This window comes from Pseudonaja textilis, chromosome 1, assembly GCF_049901715.1.
Source record: "Pseudonaja textilis isolate UNSWEBS1 chromosome 1, rPseTex1.2, whole genome shotgun sequence".
Taxonomy (NCBI): Eukaryota; Metazoa; Chordata; class Lepidosauria; order Squamata; family Elapidae; genus Pseudonaja; species Pseudonaja textilis.
The window spans coordinates 186,035,553-186,048,560 of NC_141990.1; the positions used below are offsets into that span (position 1 = coordinate 186,035,553).

A 13,008-nucleotide genomic window follows, 5' to 3' on the forward strand; every position below is an offset into this window, starting at 1 on the left:
GCTGCCCAGAGTCACTTGGTTGAGTTTAGCAGCTATAGAAAATGAATGAATGAATGAATGAGATGGCAAACAAATTTAATGCTTCTATTTTCCCACAAAAACAATCCTGTGAGGTGGGTTGGGTTGAGAGAGAGTGACTGGCCCAGGATCACCCAGCTAACTTTCATGCCTAAGGCTGAATTAGAAACTCTGGTTCCCAGGACAACACCTAGAAATTATTCATTTTTATATGTGAATTTTCACATTTACAACATGATATTCACTGCCTTGGCATATGTTATAGTGGTGTTTATAAACTTGGAGAAATATGCTATAAGATTAATTTGCTTTTATGAGTTAAATGGTATCAACCATAAACAAAAGAAATTGTTCTTGGATAAAACCAAAAAAAATCGTGTTTGTGAGAAAGAGGGTCTATTCTAAACTAAAGATCTGTGAAGTATTTGAAGGAGGTGCTTTGCGATATGCAGCAGTACATGCAAAGTATTCCTTTTCGAAGCATCTGCATCTTCACAAGAATTGAACGGCTGTTTGGAGGGCATACATACACAAGACTGTACATCTGCTGGGACTCACAGCAAAGTGACTCTGCCTCCACATATGTGTAGAACAGGAGTGTCAAACTCAAGGCCCGCGGGCTGGATCCAGCCTGCAGGATGGTTAGATCTTGTCCACTGGGCCATCCTGGAAACAGTGAAGGACTGGCCCACGGTGCCTCTGCACATGCCCCTTCCAAGCTCTGTTTTCGCTGGCAGAGGGTTGCAGGAGGCCGTTGGAGCCAAAAACGGAGCTTGGGAGGTCATTATCGCTGGCAGAGTGCTCAGACCACCACAAGCACCCCTGGCCTGACACGAATAATATTGAGCTGGCCATGCCGAACCTGGCCATACCTAACCCCCCCTGGTCAAACACAACCCTGAAACAGCCTTCAATGTTTGACACCCCTGGTGTAGAATCTGCTGAGGATAGCTTTTGAAGCATCACACAAGTCTTGCAAAAGATGCAGAATTCAGACAGGTGCTTCATTCCTGCCCCCTGAAGCACATTTTCCGTGACTTTGCATATTGCGGGAAAAAATATATGTAAATTATGATACTGAGATGATTTTTAGATTGAACACTTGTCCTTAAGGGCAAGAATCCCCAGGGATTCTTACATTTTCACTGTTGAGAAATATATATGCAGCCTTGATGTTGGAGTTAATGGTGATGAGAATCGAAGAGAATATGGACAATTTTCTATAAATCAGGATGATCAGAAGTACCTCATATAAACAGAATTTATTTAATCTGTAGGGTGAAAATAAACAACATGTTTTCAGGCATGATTTTGAAAGAACTTTACTTTTTTTGCATTTTTAAAAAAATAAAGGTAATCCTCAACTTAAGACCACAATAGAGCCCAAAATCTCTGTTGTTAATTGAGATGGTTGTTAAGTGACTTTTGCCTCATTTTATAACCTTTCTTGCCACGGTTGCTAAATGAATCCTTGCTGCTGTTAAATTAGTAACGTGGTTGTTAAGTGAACCTGGCTTCCCCATTGACTTTGCTTGTGAGAAGGATCCCCAGGATACTGCAACAGTCATAAGTATGAACCAGTTGCCAAGCATCTGAATTTTGATCACATGATCATGGGGATACTGCAATGGTCATTACTGTGGAAAAACTGTCATAAGTCACATTTTTCAGTGCCGTTGTAACTTTGAACAGTCATTGAATGAACTGTTTTAAGTCGAGAACTACCTATAAGATATTTTTTTTAATGAAAAAATAAGACTTTACCTTTTTTCCCCAATACGGTTTTCTTACAGAAATTTCCTCTGGTTTTGTGCTGATATAGATAGACTTTGTTTTTCAGGTTCCATGGGATAATATCAAGAGAAGAGGCAGATCAATTACTGAGCATAGCAGAGGGAAGTTATCTTATTCGTGAAAGCCAACGACAACCTGGAACATATACTTTGGCTTTAAGGTTAGTAATTAATATTTCATTTCCGCAGTATAAGAATATTTATGAATACATCTGCAGGGGATAAAATTAAAATTACTGCTTTCTGATTTTATTTATGGAACTTTTTGAAATAGTCAACCAAATTCAGTTATTCATATTTACTTCTAATGCATGTTTAAAGGGTTTTAAACTTAATAGGCAGTTGAAACACTGGTGTATTAAAAAAAATAGTCAAGAGGTTAACTTACATCAGATTTTCCCAACTTGGTGCTCTCCAGATGTGTTTGAGAAATCTGAGAAGAGTCACCCAAACTTCTGGAAAGCATCTGTTTGGAAAGCTGCTTTAAATCTTCCTGTCATTTAAAAATAACAAAGAGAACTTAATGGCTGAAAAATTAATGTGTTAGTCTTCAAGGTGCTGCAAGATTCTTTCTTGTTTTTGCTGGAAAAGACTAACATGACTATACTCCTTTGAAAAAAATTCTTACTCAATTTCCTCCTCTAATGCTGTTGCTTTTTCTGCTCCTGTCTTTCATCTCTTGAGCTCATTTTTGATGCAGGCAACCCTTATTTTTTCTTCTTGTGTTTTCCAGTGAAAAATAATATGCATTAACAGTGCAGTCAAAATGAAAACAAAAATCGCACTGGCATGTGACAGCATTTTTTAAAAGAAGAAAAATAAAAAAATAGTCCTTCTGTGGTGTGTGTGTGTGTGTGTGTGTGTGTGTGTTGTGAGCATAATAACCTTTCAGTTGTCTTGATATCTGTGGAAAATATCTGTGTGGAATAGGTTATAAGTGGCTTGGTAGCTTCCCAGTGCTTTGATCCTGAAAATTTAATCTCCTTCCCCTTCCCTAGTAGACATATGCTGGTACTGGGAATGTCTACACTGATTCTTCCTGAGCTTACAGATGGGAATTCATTGTGCTGGGTTTTTTATTCAGTTGCAATGCAGTTGCAAAAAAATGTAAGGACTGAAATTTTGAATATTAATTAAATTAATTACATTAGAAAGGGTTTTTTTAATTAAAGGCCATATTTGTATGTATCTTGGTTAAACCCAAATAAATGAGTTAGTAAACAAGCATAATAAACTAGACTGGACCTATTTAGTACTGATCTACAATTGTGCAGGGCAGCCATACAATCCCACAAAAAAGTACTAAACAAATGTCACCTTTGTTCCCCTATATCCTCTCTTCCAAAGTGCTTTTTTGGAGTTGAATCTGAAATGCTTCAGAATCCTACTGATAAGTACAGGTAGTCCTCGACTTACGACCACAACTTGAGTCCAAAATGTCTGTTGTTAAGTGAAAAATTTGTTAAATGGGTTTTGCCCCATTTTATGACCTTTCTTGCCACTGTTATTAAGTTATTGCAGTTGATAAGTTAGTAATCTGGTTGTTAAGTGAATCTAGCTTCCTCATGGACTTTGCTTGTCAGAATATTGCAAAAGGGGATCATGTGACCCTCGGACATGATGAACCAGTCGCCAAGCATCTGAATTTTGATCACATGATCATGGGGATGCTGCAAAGGTTGTAACTGTGAAAAATGGTCCTAGGTCGTTTTTTTCCAGTGCCATTGTAACTTTGAACAGTCATTAAATGAACTGTTGTAAGTCGAGGATTTACCTGTACTTGAATACTTGAATAGGAAACTATCAATGACTAAAAGGATCTATCTATCTATCTATCTATCTATCTATCTATCTATCTATCTATCTATCTATCTATCTATCTGAAAGTGGGGTGTGGCACACCATTTTTGTACTGTTACCACAAGACAAAATAACTGGTCCAATTTTCCATGGGTGAAAGCGAGAAATCTTAATTATGCCCACTTCTTTTAGAACATCCACGTGTGAAACGTAATGTTTTGTTCTGTGAGCTAAAGAGTCATTTATCTGTTTAAATAAGTCATTTATCTGTTTGCAAGCTACATGCTTTTGGCTTTAGAATTCTTTTCAGTCACCCTTGCTTTATTTTGTTTTGTTTTAAACTTGCTTGTCACTGAAATTCAGGAGACTCTTGTTTACTGATAGAACTCTCATGTTAAATGAGTCTTATACTGCTGTATAATCCTGTAATGCATTCTTTTTCATAAGTTACTGTAACTATCTTTGTGCACAATCTGCCAGGCAATATAGTATTTTTATTTCATTGGCAATATCATATTATTTCTGACGCCAAAAGATGAAAGGAAGATCTGGGGAAAAATTATATTTGCATTTACCTGAGTTCAGTTAAATTTTTCATGTGACTACCAACCCTAATAAAGCAACATTCCTAACCATTATAAAACATTTACTTTCACTTGAGTGGTCATAAGAAGGAAATCCATTTTAAACTTGGCAAGGGCAAGAACAGTGAAAGAATAGACAGACTTCTATTCCCCTGCCCTTGTACTTATTTGTCTATCCTGCCCAGCCCTACTTTCAAACTGGTCTCTGAGGATAAATTTGTTTCATGATTACCCTGTTTGTTTTCCTGTTTTTCTAAATTTGTGGGGAAAGAGTCTTTTCAAAAGAACCTTCTGAATTTCCTGTTGTCACATTAGCAATAAACTCAACACATAAATGAACTTATTCAGAATGATCTACAGCAATTTCTACTTCAGGGGTGTCGTGATGTATCACAACCATTTTCCCCTTCGCTAAAACGGAGTTGGTGTGGCCAGCATGTGACGCATCTGGCCCGCGGACCGCAAATGTAACACCCCTGGTCTACATGATAAAAGATATGGGGCCAACTTGAAATATACACTCAGTCTTCTATTAATGACTGCCCTGTGTACAAGGATGGTTAATTTTAGCCTGTTTACAACCTATGGACTTCAACTCCCAGAATTTGTAAGCCAGCATGGAATTCTGGGAGTTGAAGTCCACTGGTCGTAAAGGGGTCATAGTTGCCCATCCCTGCTGTATTGTGATTATTCAGAGTTCCCATAGTGTTGAAAAAGTAACTTTAAAGGCAGTCCTTGTACTTTTGACAGTTCTAGCATTCCCACAGTCACGTGACTGAGATTCAAATATTTTGCAACAGCGGATATTGCAACTGTTGCAGTGTCCCACCATTATATGATCACCCTTTCTGCACTTCATAGCTGCCTCCCCCCCCCCCAGCAGAATGAATGGAAAAGCTGGCAGTAAAATTATGAATTGTGGTCATAGGATGTCGCTCTTTATGACTATCGGTCATTCATTTAATGACCATGGCAGAAGTAAGGCTGTAAATCCATCACAATAATCTAATGTCTTGCCAATCCCAGTTGCGGTTATTAAGGTCAAAACTGAAAATTATGTCTATTTGCTGCCTTTAATTTTCTCAAAAACATTCTGGATCTCTGTTGGATAAAAAGAATGTGATTCATTTTGGAAAGACCTATGTATAGGATAGCTTAGTGCTGGATAAGACTTGCTAGTCAAGTCTTCTCAATTCCTGTTAAAGATCAGTCATTCCTGAACTGATTCCTTAGAAATTGGAAGGCTGCTCATAGACAATTAGGCAACCATTTTCCCCTAAGGGCTGCCTGCTTTATAATTCAGGACATTAGTTATATAAGTAGATTGGCAAGCACACATTCCTCTCTTCCTTTTGCTCAACCAAACAAAGAAGGGCTCACACTCATGTATTAATATTTGATGATACTTAACTGCCTTGGGTAGCCTAGGCTCAGTATGGATTGAATGAGCTCTTCTGGATTTTCTCAAGGAGGAAGGACCATCTGCACATCACTTTACTAGCTAGCTGTGAAACATGACTCATTTCAAGCATGTGTATATTATTTACTGTGTACAAATAAACAATTGGCTACCCCTGTAGTCCATGATTTACAACGACAATTGAAACCAGAATTTCCATTAATAAGCAAGGCAGTTGTTTAGAAAAATTGCACCCCATTTTACAGTGGTTGGTAAGCGAATGCAGGTAGTCCTCAACTTACCACTACAATTGAGTCCAGAATTTATGTTTCTAAGTGAAAAATGTGTTAAGTGAGTTTGGCCCCATTTTGTGACTTTCTGCCCCAGTTGTTAAGTAAATCATAGCAATGGTTGAGCTAGTAACCCAGTTGTTAAGTAAATCTGGTTTCTCCATTGACTGCCTGTCAGAAAAAGGGTGCAAAGGGTATCACGTGACCCAGGAACATTGCGACCATCATAAATGAGTCAGTATATTAATAAAACATATATTAAAAAATAAATACATGTGAGTCAGTTGTTAAGCATCCGAATGTAAATCACGTGACCATGGGGATGCTGAAACGGTTATAAGTATGAAAAATGGCCATAACTCACTTTTTTCAGTATGGTTGTAACTTTGAATGGTCACTAAGTGAACCATTGTAAGTCAAGAACCGTTGTAAGTATATTGACTTTACTTGTCAGAAGCCAGCTGAGAAAGTTGAAAATGGTTGAAAATGGTGATCACAAGACCCTAGGATGCCGGAACCTTCATAAATACATGCCAATCATGTCAATGTTGACTCTGGGAATACCTCAACAGTCATAAATGTGAGGACCAGACATAAGTTAAGGTTACCTGGAGGTTTATTTGTGTCATCAGGGTGACTATCATCTGTCTCCAATCTACAACAGCCCTTTCAACACTTCCAAGAAGGCTCCACATCCATTTGCACCACTCAGGTGATCCTGATGACTCAAAAAAAAAAAAAGAAACTCAGGTAACCCGCTAAAAGAATGCAAATGACCAGCTGTCTGCAAAGAGTATCAATCCTTCCATTCCCCACCATCCAGTTAGAGCTGAAGAAGTTTCTTGGATGAGAAGCGAAATGTCTTCAAAGAAAAACCGGAAAGTTTAGTTGCCTCTTGAAAAAGTACTTTTGGGACAACCATGACCTGGTTGACTGAGAATCTCCATAGACAGTTAGTAAATGAATGTTTGTAAGTCAAGGACTACTTGTACCATAATTAGACTATAGAGGCAACAGAGATCAGATTGGCCCCACCCTGTTGGCCTTTCCATAAGGCCTTAAAATCCTGGGCCTGAGGGTCAGGAAGTGGGGTTCAGCCATACACTGGTTATGTTGTCACTAATACCTCAGCTGCTGTCTTATGTGGGGAAGAGGGTTGCTTGTGGGGATGGGGGCTTTCTCTAGCTGCCCAGAATCCTTAATTTGCAATAGACAACCATATAATTTGACCTAAAAAAAAATTGCTTTATCAAATGTGGGCCCTTTTACTTGCCATCAGTTTACTTCATGTTATTGAAGAACTAAATTCTTATATTCTTGCAGCTGATGGGCTTACCTAAGCTGACTAAGTGGCTACCATTCTTTAATTTTTTTATCTTTCTTATATGCATTAGTGAATTATAAATAGGCTTGATCATTGAGCCAACACTCTTCGGCAGCTGGAATGTCCATCTTTTCAAATCCGCTTTCCCTCCCAAGAGGAAGGAAACAGAACATCTGCTTTCTTTCAGTGTGGACCATTTCCCTTCCACCACTTCCCCACTTCATTCTCTTCATTTTGAAGTCTTATGTTTCCTTTCCTTCCTTCATAAGACTCTGCCATTAAATTATTTCACTAATAATATTGGGAATCGTATTAATAAAATGTACTTGAAAGTGGTGGGACCTGGCCAATGCAATCTTTTCATTTCTTATAGTTTAAATAATTTATAGCAACAGGAACATGTTACAGTACTGGTATTTAGACTGTAATGTTATGTGAAAATATGTGTATGTAATGTGACAATATGAATATATATTGAATATGAATAAATACTCTGTTTACATGCTCCTATAAATATGTCTACTATATTTTGATATAAGCAGGTAGACAGACATTCTATAGTACTTTTCTTTCTTTATCCTACTGAATTCCAAACTTGCTTTTTTCCTTATTTCACAAACCAGTCAAGTGTAGGCTAACTTCATCATAACTTCAGCTCCCGTGGCTTTGGAGTCTTTCAGATTTGCTAGTAATATTTTTAGTGTTGTTTAAGACTGAATGTTGAAATACTGTTCTATGAAGAGTATATATTTATGGATTTTAGTTCAGAACTGTCAAGCTTTGTGAAGAACTGGAGTACAAATGCTTAAATAAATTCAAGTTTCTGCCTATAAAGCCAAATGCTGATTTTAGTTCTATGTACATAAGGCAGCACTGTATCCTCTTTATCCCCAGCCTGTTTTTTAATATTACATCTTTGTGCTCAGCCCATAGATTAAGTGTTTATTCCACTCCCATAACCAGTAGTTCCAAAATGCCAGCATAGTGTTTTAAGTTATTTATTTTGAGAGATGGATTTTAGTGACTAGTATGAGGTAGCTTTCATAGACAGTAGCTTTTGATAATAATAAAGTAGTTTTTCATTTCAGTTTTATGTGCTCTCATATTACAGCAATGCTGTGTTAAAATATGTACCGTATGTCCGAGCAACTGAGTTTAAGCAGATCAGATGGATAGAGTGACCATTTGAAAATAACCAAAGAAAAGAAGCCAAATCCACTTGTAGTTGAAAGAAAAATAAGATTGTATTTCAAATAACAGGTTTTACTAGACTAGGTGAGCAAATCTAGCAATCCTCTTTTGTAGAGAATAGGGTCAGCAGACATGAATATTTGCTGCAAAGTGCATAGATCTCAACATTGCAGGCTGGATTCAAAGTTAATATAATTTTTATGAGATCAGATTCCCACCCCCCAAAGGATGATTGAAGCAGGGAGGAGTAATGTATCTTTTTAGCTTTTAAAAAGAGCATATGTATTATTAAATATTAATATTAAATAAGAATATTGCAGGTTAGTGACTGCATCCCAGAAGAAAGGTTTAATAAAAGGGTTTTTTTAAGACAAAAGAAAATGTATCCCAAGCACATTATTGCATAGGTATCTGTGCTAGAAGTGAGAATAAAAGTATAAGAGAAAACATTTTATGTAAATCAGAAATTCCTTACAGCTAAAAGGCACAGGAAATTTCTAATTAATTCCAGAGGGTATAAAATCTGCCTTTAAAGTCAACTAAACAGTAGGGCCTGCTTAATGCCAAGGCCTATAACAGATGATAACAACAATAGTACATCATCTCCAGTGTCAATTTTGTGGTTGGAAACTTGTTTAATTAGGGAGAAGATAAAAAGGAAAGCCAAGAGAAAATATAAGTGGGAGGCGTTGAAGGGCAGCAACACTCTCTGTTCTTTGGAGATGATGGCTGCTGCCGCTGCCACTTCAACTCAACAGTGTTTAGCTGGTTACCATGGTTGCTTTTTCTTCAAGGCCTACAGTTGCATTACAGGAGTGGGGGAGAAACACTTCAATGTGACATGGGAAAACTCACTTGATTGGAAACTTCATTTGAATTTTTTAATATAAGGAGTACCCTGACACTCAAGACTTCTTTGTAAAGAGATTAAAGGCAAGGTGCTTTTATGCTGATTAATTTTTGCTGCAGATGATTCCTCTCAGCTGTTCCCCAAGTGACACAGAATATTAGCAAACAGTAACTGCTGAGAATAATGATGCGGAGATAGGCTACCGCTGAGTTAAGTAACAGGGTTTTGGCTGGAGCGGAATCCTTTCATGTGAACAGTTTTAACTGTGTCCTTATGAGGGCATGAAAGAAAAGCAGAAGTGCCGATGTGGATTTGCTAGAGAGCTGGAGAAACGAGTCCAGGAAAATAACTGAAGGAGAGGGAGTAGAGATTACTTATAAAAGGAAGCTTGGTTTGAAGGCCATCACAGAAGTAAACCCTTTATGCTCTATGATTTGGGGTGAGGGAGGGAGGGTGAAGGCAGGGGAACATAACATGAAGATGCAACAGCCATGAACAGAAGTGGCTGTTTGCTTGGGGGCGGGGGGAAAGGAATAAAAGAATGTTGATCTTTGGGTCTGGATAATAAAGTAGGAATCCTAAAGCATGGATATATTTGATATGAAAGATCAAATGTATTTTCCTAAAGCAGCTACTGCTTCATCTAGGAAGATTACAGGCAACTACAGTGTTTGGCCATAATAGTCCCAAAAAATTATTGATATTTTTAGCTGATGTGTCATGTAAAAAGCACAAAAGTCAGAATTATTTGTCCAGGCCCAAATTCTTTCTCCTAGCTGTATTTGGTAGTTGGATAATGTAAAACTCAGAAATAAAAGAATGGCCTCTGGATGTACTTCAACAGTTTCTTTCTCACAATGCCCAAGCCATTTTTCCTTAAGAACTCGCAAACATATATTTTCTCACTTATTTCTTGGGGGCTTCATAAAGCCATAAGTGATCTACTATGTAAGTCAAATTGTATTTTTTTTTTCCTGAAGGGAACCCAGGCGATTGAGGGTTTATAACTGTAATTTGGCAGGAAAGAATTTGACATATGTCTTTGGTTGTTATTACTGCAATGTCCCATTTGTGTTATATCTCTGGCATATCCCTTACAATCCTCCATTTTGGATTCAATTTTGATATATTCCAACCAGTGGGGATTCAAAAAATTTTACTACCGGTTCTATGGGCATGGCTTGGTGGGCGTGGCAGGGGAAGGATACTGTAAAATCTCCAGTCAGATGTGGTATTTGCCAGTTCTCCGATACCGGTTCTCCAGAACTGGTCAGAACTTGCTGAATACCACCTCTGATTCCAACCCTCCAAAAAATACAGACATGCTCCTTGTATGCAGAAGAGACTGATGGCTATTATAGCTCATATGGTAACAGCTAATGATAGCTGCTATTGCTGATAGGGTAACCCTTCTTGCCTGATGTTCTCAGAGGTTAGTCTGAAGATTCTTTCTCTTTTCTCTCAATTTTCTCTTATCTTTTTCCTCTACAAGATAGCAGAGCCCTAAGATTATATACCGGAAAGTAGCTCTGAGGACACTTTAGAACTTAAACATGTCAGCTGTCATATGTTTTACACCAGCACAATACTTCACTAATCAACTGCATAACAAATTAAATAGGTAATAACATTATATTTTGAAATGCTTAGCTATTTTTAAGAGTACATTTCCTTACAAAAGTGCAAATTTGTGGCAGTGTCAGATTTGCTAATGTGTCATCTATGAAAAGGCCTTTGAGAGTTCTGTGTGCCTTCCATTCTGAAAAACAGAGCTTTAATATTACAGCTAGTGTGTTAGCCTACTTTTGTAAAGATTTTCTAAAGTTAATGAAGAATGAATTACCTGTCCGGTTATCTCCCTCTGACTACTTTTTCTCTTTTTCTTCACATGTGATTCTTGCTACATTTGTGTTCTTCTTTCCATTGCTGCTGACACCCACTTCAGTCTGTCATTTATTATAATTTCTGCCTTGTTTCGGCCAGAACTCCTACATCATCCTTTGCTGTTGTGTTAGCAACATACTTCCACCTGCCCCCACATCTTTAGCAATTACTAGCAAAGAGATTCAGAGGCTGAATAATATATTTCAGCAAGGCTCATTCCTGCTGGGCTTTTTTTCCCCTTATTTTCAGAAGGGAATATTTCAAAGAAGAAAAGGACCTCAATCTCTATCTCAGTAAGCATTTAGTAAGCTATTCCTCTATTGTTCTGCTGGGACAATTTTATAAATGTGTATTCGAGGGTTTTTTTTAAAAAAAAAATAGGGCAAGCCACCTGGCTTTCTTACAAATGCCCATGACATTTAAGACATATTTTATCCAGTTATCCATTCCAGCAAAACAAGTATCTATCTGCCCACTTCAACTGACGTCAAGAGAATTGTATAGCTCAGAGAAAGCGCAAATGGTGGGGTTGCTATGAGGTTTTGGCAACATCAGTTTCCTCTAGTAAATATTATTGCCAGGAAAGTCAGTACCCAGAAATGAAAAGAATTGGACTGTAAGGCACCAAGGGTCTCAAACCAAAGAACATCCTGGCAACAGAGCCTCAGCTTTACTTTATGCCTGCTAAGGAAGCTCTCAAGCAGAAGGGCCTATTGGCTTTATACTTGCTTTGCAGCTGTGACCTACCATAACGGACGATTGGGTAGAACACATCAAAGCTGAGCCAGGCCATGTGATCTAGGGCTACCGACAGTAAACTGACTGCCATCATATACTTGTGGGTTCAGGCTTGGTTCTTCAGCCTAGTTAAGTTATTGCAAGAGTAGCTATACAGAATTTTATGACATCCTTCATTCTGTTCTTCTCCCCTAGGTTGCCAACTTTTGGAACCTATCTACTTTACTCATCTACAAGTCTGCCTTTCGTCTTGCTGACTTTCACCTAACTTGCTCTAGGCACTTTCTCCTTGCTCTTCCAGCTGACTATGAGGCCTTGACGTGGTAGTAGTAGATATTGCAAAATGTTTATTTTTAGTGGGAGCAGCTTTATAGTGTTCCACTGTTCTTTTTCTCTGTACCAAGTAAGAACTCAGGGTATGTATGGCAGCAATTTTAAATGTAGAATTCATTAATAGCTAGCAAAAAAAGGAGCCCACATTTTTTTCACATATATGTACTTCAGATTTTCAGTAGAATTTCTTTTGTTTTGTGCTTTTAAGTATAATTAATAGATAATTATCAGATATCTAATAAATGGCATTCAAATGAAATGCTTTATTTTACATTAATGAACATAATAGGACAAATTTCTGATATATTGCCATGCTTTATTTCTCCCACTTTATTCCTCCCAAATGCTTTCTTATAATTTGTAAGGGAAGCATTTAATAAAAAAAATTAACACTGTACTCAGCCACTAAAGTATGAAAGAGTAAAGAGTACTTATGTTGTAGGAAATGTTACAATGTAAAAAGTGCTATTTTAGCCATTTCTGAAAAAATGAATTATAATTAAACATGTTCTGTTGATTTTTGTATGTCATATAATCCACGTCCATGTGCACCACAATTAGTAAACATGGAATACATTCCGATGCATCAGTATTAAAATGAGCAACAGTAACTCTTCCTCTTGTTGAAAGTACAAGAAGTAATTATTCTGTATCTGGACCTGGGACAGCCAGAGTGGGTAAATTGTTTCTGAGCCTGACTAAGCCATTCTGTTGATAGATTGCTTGAAGTTTTGAGCTGTTTTCATTAACAAAGTGACAGACCAGACCATAAAACTTCATCTTGTGTGTGTGTGTGTGTGTGTG

At 37.6% G+C, this 13,008-nt stretch overlaps 1 protein-coding gene across 1 annotated transcript in view; it reads left to right on the top strand.

Moving 5' to 3' along the window:
• The window catches only part of CHN1 (chimerin 1), a 109,787-nt gene that overhangs the window by 54,826 nt on the left and 41,953 nt on the right, over positions 1-13,008 (top strand). Inside the window, exon 5 of the mRNA XM_026697028.2 lies at positions 1,859-1,972. Coding sequence (XP_026552813.1) covers positions 1,859-1,972 — 114 coding nt within the window. The remainder of the gene's footprint in view (positions 1-1,858; positions 1,973-13,008) is intronic.